The 26,558-nt window shown below is 38.4% G+C and overlaps 1 protein-coding gene across 7 annotated transcripts in view; it reads left to right on the forward strand.

Moving 5' to 3' along the window:
* Positions 1–26,558, forward strand: part of RNF180 (ring finger protein 180) — a 244,254-nt gene that overhangs the window by 214,338 nt on the left and 3,358 nt on the right. For 6 of the 7 annotated variants that reach the window (XM_089312799.1, XM_070056912.2, XM_070056914.2 and 3 more), the window contains exon 7: positions 6,772–6,897. In XM_089312799.1, coding sequence (XP_089168925.1) covers positions 6,772–6,897 — 126 coding nt within the window. Of the gene's footprint in view, positions 1–6,771; positions 6,898–10,367; positions 10,423–26,558 lie in introns of all 7 variants that reach the window. The other variant, XM_089312798.1, reaches the window with a different exon arrangement.

Genomic DNA, 26,558 nt, shown 5'->3' on the forward strand with positions numbered 1-26,558 from the left:
AAGGCCTAGCCAAGAGAATTGTAGCTCCCTTCCCTACCCATGCCCCCGCCTCAGGGTAGAAGTTCAATTCTAGGTACAGCAGAAACTCCGATCTCCACCAGCCCAGTTCACTCACAGAGCAAAGGTAGCAACTCAGGAGAGCCAAGGCATACCAGAAAAGATCAAAAGCTATCACTGTCCCTGTCCACTGCTCCACGCATACAGGAGGGATGTCACACAAGATGACTTTCCCTGCCCACCTCCAATGCAGTGCTGAGGTTCTGCCTCTGTACGGCAGAGCAGTAAGAATGGAAAGCCCGTATCAAGGAACCGATTTTATTTAAAAACAACCTAAGAGTGTTGTTAAAACAATAGAGATCTTGGTGATAAGCAACTAAGGGTCCATGATTCCAGTAGCCAAAAGCAAAGTAGTAAATAAGCTACAACTTGAAAAGATAATCGTGAAAAGAGACCGCTAAGAAGAGCCTTCCTATGGTGAATTAAGCCTCAAAGTCTGGCAATACATGCCCCTGCAAAAAAGATTTAAAAAGAAGCCAATTCCAAAAAAGAAAAATATCATGTGTTTTCTCTGATATGTGGTAGTTAATATAGATTTTAAAAAAGGAATGAAATAGACATCTTGTGATTTGATTGTTGTTTTTAGCCCCTGTTTATACTCCTATGGAACCATGATCTCTCTGCTTTTTATTTACTGAATATTATGGTTAGTGGTGCATTAAGTCTGTGATTATAGAATGGATTGAAATTTAAAAAAAAAAAAGAAGAAGAAGAAGAATCAGAGCATAGAGAAAGTTATGTCCTGGGACACTTTCAAAAACAATAGAGCAATCAAGAAGTAATTAGTGGAAGCTAAAAGCAGGAAGTAAAACTAATAAAAGGAGTCCAGCCAGAAGCTTACTGAGGAGATCAGGGAAAGAGACAATTACAGACAGCTTGCATGAAAGTAGCTATGTCTAGTGATCAAGGGGGCTGGGTGCATGCCCATGCTATGCTCTGTAGAGGGCCATCAGAGACTTGCACACAGTGGAGGAAATAGACATCCCTAAAATGGTCTATCCCCAAGTTAATAATCAAATAAACAAGTAAACAACTTTTCTCTGCCCAGGCCTATTTGGATATTTGTAACATCGTTTGTGGGCAATACAAAATTATCAGCTTAAAAATCAGCCTGCTGTAGATTTATTGAATGTTGAGTCCTTCCTGCAGTTGCCTTGGCAGGCATAAACCAAATAATTTAACCAGCCTTATACAGCCCAGTGGACCAGACATTCCCCACCTATGCTAAATGGATCTTATTTAAGATAGTAAAAACCACAACAATAAACATATCTGTACATCCTGCACATAAGGATCTAGTACCCAAAGTACATAAAGAACTCTAGCAATTCAATAATAAAAGGACAAATAACCTGGGCCAGTGCTGTGCCATAGTGAGTAAAGCTGTCAGCTGTGGCACTGGCATCCCACATGTGCACCAATTGCAGTCATGGCTGCTTCAATTCTGATCCAGCTCCTTGGACTTATTTACTTATTTGAAAGGCAAAATTACACCGAGAGGGAAGGACATGGAGACAGATCTTCTACCCATTGGTTCACTCCTTAAATGATTGCAACAGCCAGTTGCAGATCCAGGCCAGAGCCAGGAGCCTGAAACTGGATCTAGATCTCTCACATGGATTCAGGGGCCCAGGCATCTTCCACTACTTTCCCAGGAACTCTAGCAGGGAGCTGGATCAGAAGTGGAGCAGCAAGGACTCAAACTGACACTCATATGGGTTGCTGGCATTCCAGGCATTCTATTAACCCCCTGCATCAAAGTGGCCCCTCATATCAGATTTTAAGCATGGAACATAACTGTGACTTTTCACCAAGGATATGTTGGCTGTCACAATTGGAGGACATATTTTCAGCAGGCAGGGATGATGGATAACCTGAAATGTTTGGGCCAGCTCCACAAAATGAAGAATTATCCTGTGTTCTGATTTTCTAATGTCCTTTTAGACTTTATCCAGGTCCTAAAAGTAATCTGCAAGAATATCATATGTTCTTTTTTTAAATTTACCATGACAATCTATAACTACTTGTCTTAATCTAGTGTCTATATACCCATTAGGCCATTTCCTCTTATTCTATAAGTCAGATCTAGTCATTCCTATGCCAACAGGTTTTGCTGTTGCCTCCATTCACAGTATGGCCCTTTTCTTTGTTAATTTTTTTAAAAGATTTTATTTATGTATTTGACAGGCAGAGTTACAGACAGTGAGAGAGAGAGAGAGAGAGACAGAAAAGTCTTCCTTCTGTCAGTTCACTCCCCAAGTGGCCACAACAGCCAGAGCTGCGGCAATCCAAAGCCAGGAGCCAGGTGCCAAGCACCTGGGCCATCCTCCACTGCTTTCCCAGGCCACAGGAGAGAGCTGGACTGGAAGAGGAGCAACCAGGACTAGAACTGGCACCCATATGGGATGTCAGCACCACAGGCGGAGGATTAACCTAGTGCGCCAAGGCGCTGGCCCCTCCTTTGTTAATTTTATGCAGAACAGCCTCTATCTCTAAAAGTCATACTCATCATTAGCAGGAGTATCTGACTATGTCATGGTGTTTTTTGGTATACTTATTCTCAGGTGTTACAGAAATGAGTAATATTTTACAATAAAAACTAAGCACAATATTTACATCAGTATTCCTGAAGTCACTATAATTTTTATACCATGCATACAATTTTTACAGTATACACACATGAATTTTTCAAGTTTTTTTCATAAACACTTTTTCTGTCTTATATATTTTAGCCCATAGCATTTAGGATCCATAGCATCCTTATGTTCAGTTGCACCCCAGATTGTTTTGCATGCTACTAATGTATTGCAAACCAGCTTTTTGAAAACCACTGATTTACATGTACAGCGATTAGTCCCCAGAAAAAAAGACTAAAACACTTAAGATAATCATTGGAAATGGGAGTGCAGATAAAGGAATCAAATGATCATCATTGTTTTGTTTTTGAGCTTTAAGACAATTTTAAGAAATACATATAAACCAAGCTGGAGCACTGAAAACGATGCTGAGTCGGCAGGATGCAGCCCCATCTCTTTTCACACAGAGGACTGTTGGCTTCTTTGAGCCAGGAATGGAAGCAGTGATCACCTTTTGAGGACCCACTGATATAGCCCTGTCCATAACTTTCAAAAGCCTTTTCCTAAATTCTTAACTGTAACTTTACATACAAAATAATATTAATAAGTATAACATGTAACAGTATAAATACTTAGCATTTTGTCTGTCATAGTAAAAGCTATAGTTGAACTGTGCCGGGTGTACTTGTAACATGATTACTGAATTGAGCTTACTGTTATAGATTTCCTTTTGGCCTTGTTATTCACCCCAACAGCAGGCAAATCAATTATTCTAATGAAAGTGTTGCGGAAACACTTTTCAGTGCTTTAAAGGATATCAGTAAGCACGAGGTAAACATAATCCTGAGGCAGAAGGTTTGCGTGTATGCTGTCACCTGAGAAGTTTCATGGTATCGGCAGATTTCTCCAGAGCCAAAGAGTTTTAAAAAGGATTGTAGCAACCCTTTCTTTATTCCACTACAAAAACTGTAGGGAGGTATGAGTATGAAATATTATAGTACAAAGCACTAAATGGAATGATTGCGTTAAAATTGATAAATTTTCATGAAAACTAAAGCTTATCTAGATAATAAAACATGAACTTCTAAATACTATTGTCTGCTAAACATAAATTGCTTTCTATAGTGACTCAGATATTACAAGACCTGCAATTCCATTTTGACAAATGTCAGGTAAAGGATTTTTGGTTTTTGTTTATTTTCGTCCCTGTTGTGTATGCCTCTGTCATATAGCTGCATATTTCACTGGGGAATGGGACTTCCCAAACTAGACTTTATCCTTGGAAAAAAGGCACGAAAATCAGATTCAAATTTACTTTCACAAGATACTTGAATAAGTACTTGTCAGTATTGAGTGAGATCTTCTTGTGGCCTCTCCTTCCCAGCATGCAAATGCCGTGGCCCCAGATTCCATAAGACATGCAATTACTGCTAAACCTTACAGCTACCACAAGGGGAGACCCTGCTTGGTATCAAGAGCTACAACTCTGAAACTTGAACAGTCCTATTTTACACTATGTGTTTCTGTGATTCAAACTGGTAATTTTCTTTCTTTTTTTGACAGGCAGAGTTAGACAGTGAGAGGGAGAGAGACAGAGAGAAAGGTCTTCCTTTACCATTGGTTCACCCTCCAATGGCCGCCGCGGCCAGCGGCCAGCGCACCACTGATCCAAAGCCAGGAGCCAGGTGCTTCTCCTGGTCTCCCATGCGGGTGTAGGGCCCAAGCACTTGGGCCATCCTCCACTGAGCTGGCCAGGAAGAGGGGCAACCGGGACAGAATCTGGTGCCTGGACCGAGACTAGAACCCAGTGTGCTGGCGCCACAGGCGGAGGATTAGCCTATTGAGCCACACAGTGCTGGCCGAGCCTTACTTTTGCTACTGTTCAACAATATATAGAAAAATAGTAAAATCAATCTGGTAAGAGATAAGAAATTCACCTAAAAATTCTGAGGACCATCTCACAAGATATTACTAAACTGAAAGTTCTGTCAAGTAATGAGGATTGAGCATCAGCCTAGTAAAGACTATTTTGCTAGATGCTTCTCATTTTACAGAAATGCCACGGGCTGAGACTTTGATTCTTACTCTTCTATTCCTTACAAATGCCCTTTATTTTACATTAATCTCCTAGAGCCAAATCTTACTTATGAAAAAGAATACACAATAATTGTTGACAACTGGGAGAGACAGACCTCCACACAAGGTCAGGACACATCCTAAGTACATAATTTAAAACTTTTGGGAGAGTATGATGACGATTGATTGACTGACTTATTATAATGTGTTTCTATTTCCTTTTTGGCCAGGCCATTTCTTTATACTTTACATCTCCAGAAAAGAAAATGAAATAGTATATATCAAACAACATAAAACCAAGAAGGGAAGTGTAGAGGAAAAATGTTTTGCCAAATAATTTTAAGTGGATAGACATCTGAATGGGATAGTTGGACACGTATCATCTAGCCTTTTAAATCAGAACAGAATACCATTGGGTCCACTTAAATGACTATGCCTTATAGTCATAATACTTCTATCATCTTACCCTCTTGAATAATACCTTAAGACATCCTAACAGGCACTTACTTCATAAGTTTAGAATGTCTTTTTACTTGACAGACATAGTGTCCCTGGCTGTTGAGACCATTCAGGGAGTGAACCAGTAGATAGAAGACATGTCTGTCTCTGTCTGTGTCTTTCTCCCTCCCTCCCTGTAACTCTAACTTTCAAATAAATTAACTAATTTTTAAAAAAAAAATACTTTAGGGCCGGCGCCATGGCTCACTTGGTTAATCCTCCACCTGCTCGCCAGCATCCCATATGGGCACAGGGTTCTTTCTAGTCCTGGCTGCTCCTCTTCCAGTCCAGCTCTCTGCTGTGGCCAGGGAGGGCAATGGAGGATGGCCCAAGTGCTTGGGCCCTGCACCCTCATGGGAGACCAGGAGGAAGCACCTGGCTCCTGGCTTCGGGTTGGCATAGCTCCGGCCATAGCGGCCATTTGGGAGGTGAACCAATGGAAGGAAGACCTTTCTCTCTGTCTCTAACTCTGTCAAATTAAAAAAAAAAATACTTTAGCAACCCCTACCATACATACTGGGTATATAGACTTTCAAAATACCTTTTCTCTAACTTTGTGTGTTTGAATTACTGGTTCATGAGTGTAGTATTAGGAAAAGAGTTGAAGTTACAGGGTTAATTTCAACCTCACTTGCCTAACTAGTCTGTTTTTTCCATTGTTCTTTATGGTGTTAAATATACATGTTATGTACCAGTTTTCCCTTTGGATTTCTTGGATTAAATGTCAACCCAAGGTAATGATGAGGAAAAACAGAGAAAGTTTTCTTTGCACTGCTTTGAGATGAAGTTCCAAACCTGAAGAAATGCTACAGGTGGTAATTGTGGGATATAAGGAAGAGGTCATTTGAAGAAATTAAATAGTTTAGTTCTCAGGTTAGTAACCAGTTCTGCATGGGCAGGACTAAAGAACTCCATCAAGTAGTCCTGACTCAGATCATATCTTGCCTTCCATGGCTCATAAATAGAGATTTCAGGTTATTTAGAGAGTCATCATGTGTGTCCTCTGATTGGTCTAGGTGTACTTCAAGAGTATTTAACTCATGAGTGATCTTCTAAGAGGCTGAGAATTTTCTTCTGCAGGTTTTGAACTTTCTCACTTCTGCTGCATTAGACTCAGGAGGTAATCAGGCCATCATACACAGTCAGATCAATTATGAAGTTAGGAGGTCTAAAAGGATTTTACCTTCTCATTAACACTCTGGGCTCTGACTGCACGATAGCTATTCTATTGCTATGCCTATTACACATTATTCTCATTTTCATCCTTCAGTTGGAAATTTTCTTGCAGGCAGAGACTATACCTTCTTCATCAGTGTATTCTCCATACCTGACACAGTATCTGGTTTAAGAGCTACTCAGTAGGTGTATGTATTGGAATATAAAAATTGCCTCACATGTGAATATGAGTTATATTTGTTCAAGTTAGAAAAAAGTTGAATCAATTTTTATCCTCACTTAGAGATTTGAATTTAATATCAAAATACTGCATTAGTCATTTGTCATGTTCTTGTCATTTTACTCAAATCAATGTTTAAAAATATTGTTTTCTTTTACTTTACTTCAGAACTGAACAATGCTACAAAAACTTTCTTCACTAAAGAATATTTAAAAATAAAACAAAGCTTTCAAAAATCAAGTTCTGCAAAATGGCCCCTACCAAGCTGCAGAAAAGCATTTCATCTTTTTGGCGGTAAGGAAATGAATTAAAAAAAAAATTTAACTTTGTCTGGAGTCTCTTTCTAAGTAGATTTCTTACCTGACCTAGAAATGAAAGTGGAAACACATTTCTCTATTCAGTTTTAAGTAAAGATTTTGCTAAGCATCTCCTTGCTAAAAGCTGCAGCCGTGTAAGATGAAAATGATGACTATACAGTAAGAGCAACTTTGAGGGACAACACTTTAAATTGATTTGCCTTGCCATTGATCAATGTTTAATGGGTAATTAAAATGCATCTCAAAGTTATATTTTTATTATTAATAAAAGTTTAATGTGTTTTCTAATTTGCTCTATCTGAAAGGTAATCTACGGGAGTGAAATTGACACTTTGAGATGCAATGATCTTTTACAGCCCTTGTCTCAACTGTTGAGGAACAGTGTTTTGTTTTTTCATACTATTTGTTGAGCTCTTTACTTAGTGTAATATTAATCTTATGAGTATAAAGGTTACTGAAAATAGATCTTTGTAAAAAATAAGAATGGCAATGGGACAGGGAGGAGAACGAAGGGTGTGAGCACAGACTGGAGGGAGGGGAGGGTAGAAAGTATCACTGTGTTCCTGAATCTGTATATAGGAAATACATGAAATTTGTGTACCTTAAATATTTTAAAATTTTTAAAGTATATTTTAAAGTTTTTGACACATTTTTCATATTTATGGGGAACAATGTGATGTCTATAAATGTATAATGTGTACTGATCAAATCAGAGTAATTCACATTTCTATCTCTTCATTTCTTTTTGTAAAATGAAATATTTATCTATTTGAAAGGCAGAGTAGTAGGGAGAGGGAGGGAGAGGGAGAGATAAAGAGAAACATCTTCTGGCCACAGCTTCACTCTAAATGGTCACAATGGCTGTGGCTGGCCCAGGCCAAAGCCAGGAGCCTGGAACTCCATCTGGGTGTCCCATTTGGGTATCAGGAGCCCAACTACGTTGTCCATAATCCATTGCTTTCCCAAGTGCATTAGCAGGGAACTGGATTGGAAGCATAGCAACCAGGACTCAAATAGGCACTTCTAATATGGGATGCTGGTATCACAAGTGGTGGCTTAACCCACTGTGCCACACCGCTGGTCCCTTCTTATCTTTTCTTTATGCTTAGAGCCATTAAGCTCCCCTTTTCTAGTTCTTTATAAAGTATGCTAGAGTACTTAAGAAAATTCATGGAAAATGGAATTAAAAGCTTAGTTTGTTTGCCAAAAAATTTGAAATTCATGCATAGTCTTTTCATAATCGGTTTCTCATAATCTTTTTGAAGACCCCTCATATGCATGGATTTCAAAAATTTTTGCACCCAAATAACTTTACCTTTTAATTCCATTTTCCATGAACTTTTTGATTCATGTATCCATGTATCTTTTTTGCTAGGGACTTGTTTTATTTTTTCTGCTTTCAAATTTGTAGGGATGGAGTTCTTTTTATTATATTATTATTTTTAAACTTATTGCTGTTTTCTCTTTGTATTTTTAATATTATTTGATCATGCTTTTTTTTACTGATCTTGCCAAGTATTGGCCAATCTTAAAATTTCTTTTAAATTGTGTGCCGGCGCCGCGGCTCACTAGGCTAATCCTCCGCCTAGCAGCGCCGGCACACCGGGTTCTAGTCCCGGTCGGGGCACCGGATTCTGTCCCGGTTGCCCCTCTTCCAGGCCAGCTCTCTACTGTGGCCAGGGAGTGCAGTGGAGGATGGCCCAAGTGCTTGGGCCCTGCACCCCATGGGAGACCAGGAAAAGCACCTGGCTCCTGGCTCCTGCCATCGGATCAGCGCGGTGGGCCGGCCGCGGCGGCCATTGGAGGGTGAGCCAACGGCAAAGGAAGACCTTTCTCTCTGTCTCTCTCTCTCACTGTCCACTCTGCCTGTCAAAAAAAAAATTTTCTTTTAAATTTCCAATTTTTGGAATTCACACTATTGTATCTTTATTTCTGCTTCATTAATATCTGCTCTTTAGTAAATTCTACTGTTATTAACTTTATAATTACTCTACTCTTTTTATATTAAGGTGATTTCCTAAGTCATTATTTATATCTTTTTACTATCTTTAAGTTATTAGTTAAGGTCATAAAGTTCCCTCTGATCACATGTAGTATTTTTGTTATTCTTCACTTCTAACTATTTTTATAATCACATTTAATTATATATTGACTAAGTTATCTTGGTTAAAAACAAAATTATACAAAGTTAGAATTATATTAAAAAATTACAGTCTATGATTTTCATAGATATACCACACTACTTGACATACCATTCCATCTGTTCTATGTACTCCCTAAGAAGTATACTTTTCAACTTAATTTTTCAAAATTGATAGAGCCAGTTAAGATGAAACGGGGATCTTATGGGAAAAAAATATACATTCACATGAATGTGTTGGGCTCCATTAAATTAGTGTTTTTTCCACCAAAAATATACAAAAAAAAGTTTCAAAATATACAAAAAAAAAGTTTCCTACCAAATGAAGCTTATAAAAACTTCTCAATGCAGCTTTAAACTGACTCAACATTTACCTGTAATAGACCCATTCCTTTTTACCCTGTGAAGTAATACATTGGATATATTGATGAGTAAGCAGACATGTTTTAAATCTCTTTTTATGAAGGCATATTCCCTGTATTTTTACATAAAATAGGCAGTATGAGAAGAAACAAGCACTCTAGACACATGGGAGCTAGCATTTTACATCTTCTATCAGGTACTCATTGCCCTGATGACTGTGCCCATCCTAATTCCTTTCCCTGAAGTAGCTGCTGTTTCTGCATTGCATCATCAATTTATCTTATCATTATCTGGTTGACATGGCTCCCAAAGATCATGATAATTCATTCCTAAGTAACCAAACATATAATTTTATATTACTGTAACACATATAAACATGAAAATATATGCATACCCAAAGAAAGCTAGGAGGTTTTATTAAAATATGTTTGAAAGAAGAAAGAGTTCCACATTATATACTCATATCAAGGAAATGAAAATGTCAGGATTTAAAATTCCATGCCCTGATTTTTCTGGCCATAACAAAAACACAAGATGAAATGCACGTGTCTGAGACTTAGGACAGATCTGATCCATCCTTTCTGGGGATTTGTTTTATTTGGCCATTAGTTTGTTTGAAAGTGTTAGATTGATTCTGCAAGTTTAAACATGCTCAGTATATATTAAAAGATACTTACCTGCAGAGAAAACCAGGCTTGTCTCTAATAGGAAAAAAATGCATGCTTAAACAGCAGGACTATGAACATAACCCAGAAATCTGCCTTCTCAGAGAGCTGGGATCAGAGGAATTTTATGCTGTAGACTTGGTACAGGCCTTTTAGGGAAAAGGTAAAGGTACAATTAACCATTACATTTTCAGTGAAACTGGAACAATTTTTTTCACAAGATAATTTTTAAGAGAGCCTACAGATTCAAAAACCCCTTTTTCTTTTTTCTTTTGGCAGAATTAGATTCCGCTTTTGCCGTACAATACGTGTACAAGTGTGAAATGTACTTCAGGTACTGAACCTATAATATGTCCTATATTATCACAAACTACTTCAAAACAAGTAGTTACATACAGTCCCACTAAAATGTAAAATTGCAGATCCTCAAGAGTTAGGCTGTGCTTAAAATAGGATTGCACAGTGTTCCTCTCCTTCACAGAAAAGAACCAAAAGGACAAGTAAACAGCTTCCCTCGGTGGTGAGTAACCAAGAGAGAACACTAGAACTCAACAAAGGAGACAGAAAACCCCACAGGACACTGAGACCTAGGATGCAGCATCAAGAGTGGAACAGAGTGCACCTGCACCCATGCCCAGCCTCTACAGCTGGAGAGCAATCTCCATTGCTAGAGAGAGGAGACAGGAAAGCCCCAGCACAAGTATCTCTAGTGTGCAATCTTAACTAAAGAAGGGATCCACGGTCACTACAGGCTTGGAACCCAAACAAGGAAGCAATGGGGAGTATATACAGCAGCTTTGCTTCTGCAAAGGAACTCCTATTGTCTCCTTCCACAATTCCCAGAGCACAGACTGCAGGAGGGCAACACCATCTTGATAGAGGAGTCACTGTCAAAATCTGTACTGCCCTAGAGGACAGAAATTCCTGCTTATCTCCCCCACCCTCAATTTCTGGGACCAAACTGACATTCCACTGCACTAGCAAAAGGGACAGCAGTCTCCAAAACCCAACTAGACCCTAGCAGCAACAGTGAACTCATCACCTAAACCCAAGTGGTAGAGTGCCCTACACAGGACAGGTGGTTTGACACAGCAGGATAGGTACTCCTCCCAGGACCTCAGAAACTGGGGTGCTTGCCTCTGTGTACTTAAAACCTACACTCCCTTCTTCCCCTCAAGGCAGCACATGTTCACCCTGGATTCTCATCCAGAACTGCTGGGGCTCCCTTCCTGACTCCATCCTGGTTTTGGTGAAAAAGGGCAGTCATGCATATCTACCCCAGACTCCAGTCCCCATCTGTTTCCCTTCCTGAGCCCACCAGGATTTTGTTGGGCACAGAGAGCTGTGCACATCTGCCTCAGATTTAGGCCTGGAACTCCAGTTATGCCAGCCAACACCTCCAGGACTTGGTGACTCTGCAACCATGGCCATCAATAACAAGGAAAGAGATATAAGGGGACTACACTTAAGCATCCAGCTGGAACTAAAGCCAGAGTAGCCTGACAGAACCAAAGGCATAGCCAAGGAAAATTCATCAATCCTTGAAAACAGTATAGACAACTGATCCATCAGATGTGTAACTACCAACATAAGGTCAAAAGACATATGAAAAAGCAAGACAATAAGATGCCTGAAAAGGAACACAATACTGCTTTAATATCAGACTGCAAAGAAACTGAGACAAATGAAATGCTTGATGGAGAATACAAAAGAATGATTATGATACTTAAAAAGATACACGAGAATACAGAAAGATAGTTAAATGGATTAGAAAATCAATGCATGATACAATTAAGCAGAGATAGATACCTTAAAAAGGAGGCAAACAGAAATCTTGAAAATGAAGAACTCAATAAGCCAGATAAAAAATACAGTTGAAAGCCTTAACAATAGACTAAATCAAGCAGAATGACGAATATCTGAATTTGAATACAGGTCTTTTGAAATATCCCAGTCACACACACAGAAAGGAAAAAGAATGAAGACAGACCCCAAGACCTTTTGGATGCCCATTAACTGAATCAATATTTGATTTTTGAAAATTCCCAAGGGAGAGACTTAGAAAGCCTATTAAATGAAATCATAGCTTAAAACTGTCCCAGTGTGCAGAAAGATATGACATCAAAATATAGGAGACCCAGAGGACTCCAAACAGACATGACCAGAAAAGAATTTCACCATCAGACATTATAGTCAAACTCTCAAAGGTACAACACAAGGGAAGAACTCTAAAATCTGTAAGAGAAAATCACTAAGTACCTTTTAAGGGACATATTTTACAATAACAGCAAATTTTTCACCAGAAACTTAAAGACAAGGAGGAAATAGAATGCTGTATTACAAGTTCTGAAAGAAAAAAAGAAAAACTACAACCAAGAATACTTTGCCTGGGGAAGCCATTCTTTATAAATGGAGATGAAATACTTCCTAAGATAAACAAAAACAAGGAATTCATCACGACCAGACTGGCCTTACAGAACATACGTAAGGGAGTCCTACACACAGAAACCAAGAATGATAACTACCATTATGAAATACATAGAAGTATAAAGCCCACTAGAAAAAGAACTCAAAATAAACCAAAGGAATTTTTATAAAAGGATGAAGTCATTTATCAAAAATAACCTTGAATATAAAGAACTAAATTTCTCAAAGAAAAGATACAGACTGAATGACTGAATAAGGGAAACAAGACCCAATAATATGCTGCCTTCAAGAAATCGCATCACCAGTAAAGACACACAAAGCCAGAAAGTCAAAGGGTGGGAAAAGATACTCCATGCAAATAAAAACCAAAAGTGATTGGGGGTAGTTATATGTATGTCAGACAAAGTAGACTTTAGATGCTGCTGAGCAGCTAGATGGAGGTGTTGCTGCAGAACCCCCAAACTGGGTCCACTTGCCAGATGCACAGAAAGCCAATTACTGACTTTGGGGTAATGGAAGAAGATGGGTATTTATTACAAAGAAAAGAGCAAGGAGCCATACAGCTATTGCTTAATTCCCAGACTCCCAGAGGAGTTAGGGGTGTAGGCTTTTGTAGGTGGAAATTGGGGCTCAGAGGTGCTCCTGCTTGGTCAGTGGTGCTCATGACCTTCCTTTGATTGGTCAGTAATGTTGGGCTCAAACTAACAAAAGCTGCACATAGAGGAAAACTGAAAACATTTTCTCTAAAATCTGGACCCCAGGCCGGCACTGTGGCATAGCAGGTAAAGCCACTGGCTACAGTGCTGGCATCACGTATGGGCACAGGTTAAAGTCCTAGCTGCTCTACTTCTGATCCAGCTCCCTCTAATATGCCTGGGAAAGCAGAAGATGGTCCAAGTCCTTGAGCCCTTGAACCCATGTGGGAGACCCAGAAGAGGCTCCTGGCTCCTGGCTTCGGATTGGTCAGCTCCAGCTGTTGTGATCATTTGGGGAGCGAACCAGCAGATGGAAGACCTTTCTCTCCCTCTGCCTCCTATAACTCTGCCTTTCAAATAAATAAATAAATCTTTAAAAAAAGAAAAGATCTGGACCTCAAACAGGTTGTCCACTCTCACTGTTGTTATACAATGTAGTTCTGGAAGTTTTAACCAGAACTATTAGGCAAGATAAAGAAATAAAAATCCCACAGACAGGAAAGAAGTCAAGTTATCTGTGGCTACATATGACATGGTCATTCATATGTATTTTACACTGAAACACTATTAGAACTGATAAATTCAGTAAAAGTTGCAGTATGAAAAATCAACATACAAAAATCTAGCATGTTTTTATAGACTGATAAACTCACTGAGGAAAAAATTCTAAGAGCAATCTCATTCACAATGACTACAAAGACAGTACCTTGAAATAAATGCATTCAAGCATGTGAAGGACCTTTGCAAAGCAAATTATAAAATATCAATGAAACAAATTGATGGGGCAAGGTGTTTGGTGCAGCAGCTGAGACAACTTGGGACACTGTGAATTACCCCAGCATAAGTCCTGCCATAGGAAGAGGACTCTAAAAGGGGAAAGAGAAATCAACAGAGGTCTTAATAACCATAGAGACTGACATGTCAGATTAGAAGAGAATTGGACTGACATGTGGCCAGTTGTCCCCAGGAGACATTTGCAGAGAGCTGTGGCTAAGTATGCAGTTGCCTCAAAAATTAAAATATATTGCAGTGTCACGGAGTTTAGGAATCAACTCATTCTATAGGGAAAGACCTTCAACAAATACCCAGTAAGAAGCCTCCTTAAACCATGTCCCATGTTTTAATACCTATGTAGGATAGAAGGCTTAAGTAAACTTTGTCTACAACCTCTGAAAAGCAGAACTTGGAGATTAGAGTAGCAAGAGACCTGAAAACAGTTAACCAAAAAACCCAGAAGACTGTCCTCAGCAACGCTCATTACACCTGACATGACAGATAAAAATGGAACATATTACAATTTGCTTTCCTTCATATAGTATGCTAGGGATTAGACAGTTATCCAGCATTACTCATATTACTGATTAAGGTATACTATCATTTCGTAATCCATTATTTTGAATACACATAAATCTTAAATCTATTTTAGAATATATACAACTTCCACATAAAGTTATGAAACAAAGTTTTGTTCTGATTTCTTTTTGTGGTATGATTATATGCTCACAGTGAAAATAATTCAAAATGACACAAAAAGTAAAATGTAAACTACTCAGATTCACTTCAGTCAACCAAGTGAGCACTTGGCTTGATGATACCAATAAAGAGGTAAAAAATTTCCAGGAGAGGTAACCATCAGCATACATAATCTTAATGCAGAACTTTAGGAAAGAGGTTTCCCAAAATAGCAATGACAAAATAAGACATTATGAAATAGAACTTTTCATCTCATCTTGGAAAATAACATGTTCCTCAACTATCTTCGACAGATGAAAATGGGGAAACTTTTTTCTTTTCTTTTCTTTTTTTTTTTTTTTTTTTGATGAGGGAAGAGAAGAGCTAAGGTTTTTCTTGTTTTGCATTTTGAAGCAAAGTGACCCTAGGTTTTAACTTACATACTTAGGAACTTTAATGAATCCTTATGCTCTGGACGTATCTTGGAATAATTACTTTGGAATCTCTAAAGATGAGTACCAAACATAATGTTTATAGCTCCTTTGTGAATTCAATATGCAGCCATTACCAAAATTAAGATACACTGCTCTAGAAACTAATAGGACTTTTGAATATAAGGTATAATAGAATTATGGAGTTAAGTTGGAACGGTACCTTGAAATAGATTTTTCTTTATTCTCTTTCATTCATAATCTAAATTATGAAGAATGAATCAGTGATGCAGTGATATATGTAAAAGAGATGAACAGTTTGTCTTACACTCAAATGAAAGTAACTCTAGAATAGTACAATGAGAGTTTAATAGTGCATGGCAGTTGTCCTTTTGGGATAACAAATACAAATTTAATTCAAAGTGTGGTGCAAATTTTAAAAATATGCAAGTAATTGCAAATTAGAGTTTGGTCAATGTGCTGAAAACACCATCACTCTAGGAAAAATGATGTGGGATTTAGGAGACCACAGAATGGTTAGTAGTACCTTCAAAATTGTAACCCAGACATTGAATTCATTTGTCTGTTTTTTTTATCTGTAAAAAATTACATTTAAACAAATCTATAAAGAAGAACATGGGTCAAAATGGAGAATCAGGCAGTCTCAAAATGGAAAAAAAGACAGTAATAAGTACCTGGAGAAAAGGGTGGGGACAATCCAAATTTCCTTCCTTTGGGGATATGAGTATGCTCGAAGTTTGAACATAAGCGTGGAAGTCTAGGACATCTTTGCCAGCCACTGGCACTACCACCAGTGTTCACCGTGTCGTTGCCGTAGGTGCAGCTTCCATTTTACAGTGCACATGAACCAGGACTTACGTATTATGATTTAAAAGCAGTGAGTGTTAAATGAGATGTACACTGGAATTTCAACAGCTACTAGAGTATTAGCTCATTAAAATTAATCAAATATTATGGAGATATTTTAATGTTCTTATATAATTTGCTATTGAAGATTTGCAAACAAACAGCTTAAAATGTTCACTGTCATCAGTATCAGGAATGTCTTACAATTCATGAGAAAGCAGCTTTACTTTTATTAATTTAAAAAATGATGCAGAAAAGCTCTATAAATACTCTGGCAATAAAATGGCTTTCATTAGTAAAATATTACTGCACATAAATGTTGTAACTTCTCTAAGATTATGTTATAATAATTCTCAGTTTTGTTGAGAAATAATAGATAGCTATATTTTGTGAACAAGACCATAACTTTGATAACACATTAAAGCTACATTATAACCTGAAAATATAATCTACTTGAAAGCATTTAATTTCTGTTCCATTCATTTTTTTTCTTCAACACTACATTTAAATATTTTTTTAACTGGAGAAAACGTTGATATATGTATGCCATTGGTACTGCTTTTTCTTTTGTTAATTTTTTTCTGATCTGAGAAAATGAAAAGCTATATGATAATTTCTCAAAATAGTTCATAGAATGGAAATGACTTGAAACTTTGAATTCACTCTGAAATATGTACTATGTTTTCAAATTATTTTACTCTACACTCCTCACATGGCATATCCGAAGAGTTCACACACATTCAAAGAATAATTGAATAATTCAGTTTCAAAATAAATTATAGAACTGGTGTCCCCAGAGAAGTGTTCTTAGGCTGTGTTTGATGCAGTGACTCCCTGTCATGTAGGTGCTAACTTTGTGGGAACACCAGCAGGGTGTATCTTTGAAAAGATAAGGACAGGCTGAAGCTATCCTGTGTTTTAATTTATTTGCAAAAGGAAGATCATCTTTCAAGCCAACAAAATGTCTTTTTCATAATTGAATATTTATTAAGTTAATAAAGCCTGACTTTCTGAACATTTTCTATTAGAGTGATTTTTTTCATAACATTTAACTAGTAACTTAAAATCTATGTAAGTAAAAAAAAATAGATTAGATTCCTTTTCATTCTGTAAATGACTGCATATATTTATAAAGCTGATTATTAAGCGCTATAACTCACAGCATAAATAACTCACCAGTTGATTCTAACAATTTCTATTTGCTAATTTATAAATTATAGAAATAATTTTTGTTTTATATGGATATTATTGCTTAAATGATTTCTTATTTAATCAGGAAAGACAGGTTTACTCAATAATAAGCTTTAGTTATTATTTTAATTATTCATGGGTTATTTTCTACTTGAGTCCTTATCTTGTTTCAAGGCTACCAAGTAAGTGAACACTGCATTGTTTCCCAAAGGGACTCTTGTCAGCTCTAACCCATTGCTGCTTAACATTTAGCATACCTAACCAGAAGTATTTCTCCCCATTTATTGCAGTAGACAAAAATGTCACTATGTACTTTCAAATGTCTCCCACTACCATCCCTTGAGAATAACTGGTGTTAGAAAAGAAAAAATGAGTAAATTGGACTTAATCAAAATTTAAAATTTTGTGTACTAAAGGACATTACTAAGAATTAAAAAGACAACCCACAGAAAATATATGCAAATCACATATCTCATAAAGTCTTTTTTTTTCTTTTTCTTTTCTTTCTTTCTTTTTTTTTTTTTTTATTTTTTTTTTTGACAGGCAGAGTTAGAGAGAGAGAGAGAAAGGTCTTCCTTTGCCGTTGGTTCACCCCCGGAGTGGCCGCTACAGCCGGTGCTCCAAAGTCAGGAGCCAGGTGCTTCCTCCTGCACCATGCGGGTGCAGGGCCCAAGCACTTGGGCCATCCTCCACTGCACTCCCGGGCCACAGCAGAGAGCTGGACTGGAAGAGGAGCAACCGGGACAGAATCCGGTGCCCCAACCGGGACTAGAACCCGGGGTGCCGGCGCCGCAGGCGAAGGATTAGCCTAGTGAGCTTTATGAGGCTCACGGCCTCATCAAGTCTTAATATCCAGAATACATAAAGAAATCCTACAACTCGGTAACAAAAAAGGCAAACTAGCTAGCTTAAACAATGGACAAAATACTTACATAAACATTTCTTTGAAGAAGCTATACAAATGGTCAGTACTCAATGTCATTAGTCTCTAGGGAAATGGAAATCAAAATCAGTGAGATTCACACCTACTAGGATGGCAGTAATAGAAAAATAACAAGTATGGCATGCAGAAATTGAAACCCTTGTACATTACTAGTGGAAATGTAAAATGGTACTGCCCACTATGGATGTAGTTTGGGAGTCCCTTAAAAAACCAAAGATAGAATCATCAAATGACCCTGCAATTCCATCCTTAGATATATACCCCAAAGTATCAGAAACAGGGGCCCAAACAGATACCTATATGTCATTGTTAACTGCAACATAATTCACAATAGCCGTAAGTTGGAGGAAGAAAACAAATTTGCATCAGCAGTTGGGTGGATTCACAAAATATGGTTTATGAAAATAATGCACAAAAAGGAATAAAAGAGAAAAAGGAATGAAGTACTGATACATACTGAATTAGAGATGGAAAGTGGCAAACACAAAAGTTCAAATATTCTATGATCCTACTTACATGAGATGCCTAAAATAGGCAAATTCGTAGAGACAAAAAGTAAACTAGCAATTACCAGGTGCTAAGTACAAAGGAAATAGGGAATTCATGCTTAATAGTTATGGTTCCTATCTGGAGCAATAAAAGAAGTGTAGAAATAGTGATAGTGGTTTTACAACATTGTTAATGTAATCAATGCCAGAGACTGAATTGAATTGCATACTTAAAAATGGACAAAATAGAAAACTATGTTATAGTTATTTTACTCAACAAAAATATCTTTTTTAAAAAGCTGTGGTGCTTCTTACCTGGCTATAAGATCAAACATTTAAAAGTATTGTAATTTAGGTGTGGGAATTTGGCGTAGCAGTTGAGCCTTACCTTGGGATGCCCACATCCCATAGTGCAGTGCCAGGGTTCAAGTACAAGCTCTGCTCTCCATTCCAGCTTCCTATGAATGTGCATCCTGGTTCCTGCCACCAAGATGGGAGACACGGATTAAGATCTGAGCTCCTGGCTTCAGCCTGGCTCCGCCCAGGCTGTTGCAGGCATTTGAGAAGTTCATTAGCAATTAAGAGTTTGCTTTCTGCTTCTGTCTCTGCCTCTGTCTTTCAAATTAATATTTTTCAAAGTTTTGTGATTTAGCATAACTTTATAAACTACAATTAAATTTAAGCAGATGTTCTAGGGTTACTGGTACTCTGCAACATACTTTAATATAAAAGATTAATTTTTGCAGGATTAATACATTTGACCCTGGGAGCCTAAAGATATAGTAGCTAAAAGATGACATTTATAATCTATTTGCATCAACTTTTTAAGTATATTAACACATTAACTCCATACCTATTTGTAACTAAATATATCACTCCACCTCTGCTAAGACCTACTTATATCAATCAACTTTTGACACAACAAAATTCTTATGTAATAAGAAGAATATGGAGCGGTAAAACTGTGTGCTTTAATCTTTTGTCCCATAAAATGTGAAAGACATGTCTTTTTAGTACTGCTTTCAAGGCTCTCTGCTTAGCATGATGTCTTTTAAATATATGCATAATATTGTTCAATTCCTGCTGAAAATACATTTGAAAGGCTTGATCCAGGGCATTCTAAAAATAATACTAGTTATTCTACTCTCTACAGTCTGTCCTTTCATTCAGTCACTAATCCAACAAACATGTATTGAGAATGCACTATAAGCACAGTGCAAGTTGCTGACATTGCAAAAATGAGTAAGGTAACTCTTTATGTTTCTGAAAGAAGATTCAAAAAAAGGCCACTATACGGTCTTTGATAGTGAAAATAAATCTGAAGTATATTCTGTAGGAAAAAAATCAGTAATTTGTTTCTATGATGTGAAAAAAATCTTACTGAAATAAAATTGTTCTTTAAAAATAGAAATTAAGTGACAGGTGGGACTGGCATCATGGCATAGCAGGAAAAGCCGCCACCTGCAATGCCAGCATCCCTCTTGAGCATCACTTCATGTCCTGGCTGCTTCCCTTCTGATCCAGCTCCCTGCTAATGGCCTTGGAAGGACAGCGGAGGATGGCCCAGGTGCTTGAGCCCTTGCCATCCATGTGGGAGACCTGGATGAGGCTCCTGGCCCCTGGCTTCGGCCTGGCTCATCCCTGGCCATTGTGGCCACTGGAGTGAACCAGTGGATGGAAGATAGTGCTCACTTGCTCTCTGTTTATCTCTCTTTCCATCTGTTTCTGTCTGTAACTCTGACTTGCAAATAAGTAAATCTTTAAAAAGGAGAGACAAGTAACTGGAATCCTGGTAGTCATATTCTTTATAAATCTAATAGCAACTTCAAATTTTTTACATGTCTTTCTTGCTCTTTGATTTCACTATAAACTGTTTCCCCAAGAACTTTCTATCTTCCATGTGAGAAATCAAGTCAGATCCAACATTTGTTTTTATCACCTGTTTCTTCACTAGTTTTATGCATTATTATTTTCAGTCATAATTCACAGCAACAGTGAAATAATTTTCCTTGTAGTGCTGGGTGCCCCACTCCACACCATCCTCAACTTTGGGACTCAAGATGACAAGGGAAGGTTGGTCTGGTCCATTGCTGCTTGCTGGGTTGTTGTGGCAGAGAGAAGGACTGCTGCAGCATGTTATTCTAAGAAGTGCTTACACCCAGAAACAATATGTTATTTACAGTGAGATTTGTTTGCCCTAGTCAGGTCTCATTGCTATGCATAATTTTGGAGAGACAGAGAAACAAGCCATGTATTCAGAAAATAAACCATAAATCAGAAAAATCAACCACATACTAAGAAAAAATATTTGTAAAGAGCTATGGTGTACCACAACTATGAAAATTTTAGTCTAATTCCTTGGAAAATTTGAACATGATGAATAATGTGTAAAAATTATCAAAAATAAAAATAGAAAACATAAATACATCAGTTACTAAACAAGTGGATTTTTTTAAAAAATTAAAATCTGCCCCTAAGGGCCATCATTATGGCACAATGGTTGCCTGCATCGCCTATTAGAGTGCATGTTTGAGTCCCAGCTTCTCTTCCAGTACAGTTCCTGCTAATTAGCCTGAGAAAAATAGAAGATGGCCCTGCCATCCATGTGGGACACCTGGCTTCTACCTAGCCCAGCCCTAGCCATTGTGGCCATTTGGGGAGTGAACTAGCAGATGAAGGTATCTCTCTCTCCCACTCCCCTCTCACTACTCCCATTCCCCCTACCTCCGCCCCAGATATCACTTTGCCTTTCGAACAAATAAAATAGATCTTTAAAAAAGGAAAAGCAATTCACCCCATACCTGAAAACACTATGGGCCCAAATGGCTTTTGTAAGACTGCTTCAGACGCTAAAAGATTGTGAGGTTAGCAGTATCAAGAATTAAAGAGACTGAGATTTTATCCTAATTGCGTGCTAACAAGTTATTCAGCCAGTTTCATGAATGCTGGCAAAAGACATAGACTCATCTCATGGGTAACAAATAAAGAATGGTTTATTTCTCACAACAGTAGCCACAGTAGCAGCATTTGTGCTAGACACTTTAGTTCCATTTTCCATAGGGCATCAAAAATAAGGCCAAATGGCATCTATGCATGCAATGGGGTATGCTACATAGAACTCTGAGCTTATGTAATGCTAATCTTTTGTTAGAGGTGTTAAATATATTTTGTTCCAAGACTATAAGGAAACCTGCCCTCTATCCCAAAGGAAGACACTTTATCTTCCAAGACTATTTGTTATATAATTGTCTTTCAAAAGATAGTCCAGAACAAAGGCAGTTAGTATCTCTGCACAGATTTGCAGATATACAACTAAACTAGACAAAAATAGCAAAAACAGAATTATAAAAAAAACTCACTTTTAAAGTAAGCATAAAAATATAATCTTAAAGTATTAATAAGCTTAGTCTATCAATGTATATGAACCAAAATATCAGGAACATATGAAATTTATCCTGAATATAAAAGAATGATAAAACATTGGAAAATCACTAATAATTTTTAAAAATTATTTCCTTCATTTGAAAAGCAGAGAGACAAGACAGAAACTGACAGACTTTCCATCCACCAGAGCTAGGAACTCCATTCAGCTCTCCCACGTGGGCGATAGAGACCCAATTACTTGAACCTTCACCTACTGCCTCTCAGGATATGCATTAGCAGGAATGCTGAATTGGGAGCAGAGCTGACACTCAGACAAAGGCACTGTGATATGAGATGTGAGAGTCCTAGGTAGCATCATAACTGCTATACCAGATACCTGCTACAGGTTTTTAAAGATTATTCTGCATTAGAAAAATCTGCTAGTTAAATTCATCATGTTAGTTTATTACAGTAGAAAACCATATGAAGCTCTCTGTAGATACAGAAAAATTAGGCAGACTTGACAGTAATAAGTGTGTGAAATATTAGTACAAGAAGCCAAATCTTCAGATTCCTTGAAGAGTACAATTTTTACTATAGTATTTATTTATTTAATTGAAAAGAAAAAGGATAGAGAAAAAAACTCCCATCCACTGGTTAAGTTACCAGCTAGGCTAACCAGGAACTCGACCCAGGTTTCCCATATGGGTGGCAGGAATTCAGTTACTTGAATTGTCACCAAAGCCTCCTGAAGTATTAGCAAGAAGTTAGAATCAGGACATAGGGAGGGTATATGAACCAAGCAATCCAGTGTGTGATGCAGCCATCTCAACTGTTAGGCCAGACACCCACTTGTATGCATATTTGAAATATGGGTTTACTTTAAAATAGTATAGTTAAAATATACTAAAGTATATATAAAATATACTAAAGAATGTCAGATATGATCTTTAAACCATGTCTTCATACCAGAGTAATTATTAGCCTATCACAAATACTAGGACATAGCTGAGTCTGTAAACATGAATTCCCAGTGAATAAGTGCTTTATTCTATTCATTCCAATTTTTTTGAATGAAGTAATTATATATGTGAACACTGATTATTACCATAATCGTAATATCTCCTAGACCATGCATTTTGAATGGGGTCAAAAATTGGTTCTTGGGAGACACAAAACAAAGTCTTTGATATTTTAATAGTTTCCGACCTTCAGAAGTTCAGCCATTCCAGATACAATTTTCATCCGTAACATTTAATTCACATTATTAGAGAGAAATCAAGTTTAAATTCAATCTAAACTAATTTATTGATTAGATTTGTTATTTTTAAAGGAGTTTAACTAAATTTTTCCCTTTATGGGCCTAAAAATAGTAAATAAAAGATTGAGAAACACTGTTCTGGACTTGAGTATTCCTAAGAAACAGTGTTTGGATCACCTAGAAAAGCTGTTGGGATTACATTTCCCTAAACTCATGCTATCCAAAGTAGAATGCCCATGGGTTATGAGCAAGGCTATTCCTTGCTATGTGGGAAGATAATATTAAAATGTATATTTCTCGGCCGGCGCCACGGCTCACTAGGCTAATCCTCTGCCTTGCGGCGCCGGCACACTGGGTTCTAGTCCCGGTCCGGGCGCCGGATTCTGTCCCAGTTGCCCCTCTTCCAGGCCAGCTCTCTGCTGTGGCCCGGGAGTGCAGTGGAGGATGGCCCAAGTACTTAGGCCCTGCACCCCATGGGAGACCAGGATAAGTACCTGGCTCCTGCCATCGGATCAGCGCGGTGCGCCGGCCACAGCGCGACGGCTGCGGCGGCCATTGGAGGGTGAACCAACGGCAAAGGAAGACCTTTCTCTCTGTCTCTCTCTCTCTCACTGTCCACTCTGCCTGTCAAAAAAAAAAAAATGTATATTTCTCTAGCAGAAGGAGTCTTTAGTATTATTTAGTGAAGTCTGACACTGGCATTCTTTATCTCATGTAACATGATACGTAGTGTTAACTAAGGAAAAACCGGAAATTGACAAAAAGCATAGGGCTGACTTCATTAGTTTATTTTCCATGTCTTGCAATATACTAAAGTTTACAAATGCCAACCTAAATTGATTACAATATATTATCTAATTTTGGCTAAACTACCAGCACAAAGTACTTAAACCAAATTCTATAAAAAACAAGATTGAGTAATCATAATGCCAAGGAAGGCAAATAAAAAATGAAAAAAAATTTTTTTATTGCGAAAGAGTTGTAGACAGTGAAAGAGAAACAGAGAGAAAGGTCTACCTTCTGTTGGTTCACTCTTCAAATGGCCACCACGAAGCCGATCCGAATGGCCGATCCGAAGCCAGGAGCCAGGTACCTCTTCCTGGTCTCCCATGCGAGTGCAGGAGCCCAAGCACATGGGCCATCCTCCACTGCACTCCCAGGCCACAGCAGAGAGCTGGACTGGAAGGGGAGCAACCAGAACCAGAAACCGGCGCCCATATGGGATGCCAGCGCTGCAGGCGGAGGATCAGCCAAATGAGCCACAGCAATGGCCCCAAAAATGGAAATACTGACATATCATCATGATAAAAGCTTCTTGTAAGGTATAAAAATGAACAGTTGAGGCTGGCACCGCGGCTCACTAGGCTAATCCTCCGCCTCACGGCGCCGGCACACTGGGTTCCAGTCCGGTGCGCCGGCCGCGCTGGCCATTGGAGGGTGAACCAACGGCAAAGGAAGACCTTTCTCTCTGTCTCTCACTGTCCACTCTGCCTGTCAAAAAAAAAAAAATATTTGAGCAGTTGACTAGCAATATAGATGAATACAGGTGCCAAACGTTATTAGCCTCTCCACAGAAAGGAAGCAGAAGAGTAAATAAATAGCTGTATTTCAAGGTAAACACATTGGAAACCAGCAAGGAAGAAATAAGAATCCTTTAAGACATTAAGACTAAAGATAGCAGCATATTCAATTGAATAAGGCATACTGGACAATAACCATGGTTTCCTGGCCAAAAAGAAGCCCCATTAAGGAGAAAAAGTGAATGGCAGAGTCTCTGTGGGACCCATCTGTATGGGAGCCAGAACCTTACTGACAATGGTGTTCCACAGACGTCACAGGCTTAGAGCCAAGTTAATGGGAGCCACCTAGAATCTGCACCGTAGCTTTGCCTCCGGGAATATTACAACTGTCTTCCCCCAAAACCCAGAGCCTAGGTTGCTACAGCAGTGTGACACTGGTGGCAGAATCACACCACTGGCTGATCATCAACCAAAGGAATGAATCCTAGCACAGATTCTCTACCCCTGGTGGCTACTTTCCCCTCAACCCCTGGCTTGTATCCATACTGCAGGCTCTCTGTAGCCACAGTTATGACCAGCCTGGAGTTGATCCCAGTTGCTTCTGACTCCAAAAGCATGTTTCCAGGACCAGATGCTTCCCAGAGCCACCACTACTGTCAGATTCATGTTCTAATCCAAATGCCCCCAGTCACCACTTCTAGCCCACCTCCACTTCTAGTCCACGCCTCCAGTTGACTAGAGCACACATCCACCATACCCAATGCCAGCAACTGTGCAGTTCTGTGCCATTACTTTATCTACATGTCAAACCCTCCACTATCACTGCTGAGGAAACAGAGTAAATGTTTTTGGCACTACACTTCCATTGCTGAAGTAGCACCATCTGAGTGTACTACTCTTGCTATATGTACCTCACTGCTCAGGTCACTAGTGTACCCCTTCTCCATGTGACTTCAGATCCAAAAGTTTTATTTAGTCATATCTCCAAATGCATTCCAACCAAACCCATCAATTAAAGCTAATGACTAAAGACAGACTATACTAATGTGCCCAACTAGAACAAAATCCATATAGCCTACAGAACCAACACCTTAAGACACATCATCTGGAGAGATCATTCACTACAAAACTCACTAATAAAAATGGTGTGGCCCGGGAAGGCAGTGGAGGATAGCCCAAGTGCTTGGGCACCTGTATCCACATGGGAGACCGGGAAAGAAGCACCTGGCTCCTGGCTTCAGACCAGCACAGCGCCGGCCATGGCAGCCATTTGGGGAGTGAACCAATGGAGGCAAGACCTTTCTCTCTCTCTCTCTCTCTCTCTCTCTCTCACTGTCTGTTACTCTACCTGTCAAATAAATAAATAAAAATCTTTAAAAAAAATGGTAGGGACAGCCAACCCACCTTAGATGCAAATCTCAACAAAGAGACACAAAAAGTATGAAAAACAAGTAACATAACACCTACAAAGAAACTCAGTAATTCTCTAGCAACAGAGCCCAAAGAAAAGGATGTTGACAAAATACCTAACAAATAATTCAAGGAAGGAAACTCACTGAAATATAAGAGAATACAGACACTTCAAATAAATTAGGAAGACAACGCATAATGTAAATGAGAAATTCAAGAAATACAAATTCTGAAAAGGAAGCCAGTAGAAATCTTTGAAATGAAAAACTCAGTAAGTCAAATAAAAACAGATGAAAGCCTCAGTAGCAGAATAGATTAAGCAAAATATCTGAACTTGAAGACAGATCTTACAAAATACCAAGTCAGACTAAAATAAATAAAAGGAATAAAGACAGACTCTGAGAAAAAAAGATTTGAGTTTA

The sequence above is a fragment of the Oryctolagus cuniculus genome, chromosome 14, assembly GCF_051225735.1.
Source record: "Oryctolagus cuniculus isolate XC-2025 breed Fujian yellow rabbit chromosome 14, ASM5122573v1, whole genome shotgun sequence".
NCBI classification, from domain to species: Eukaryota; Metazoa; Chordata; class Mammalia; order Lagomorpha; family Leporidae; genus Oryctolagus; species Oryctolagus cuniculus.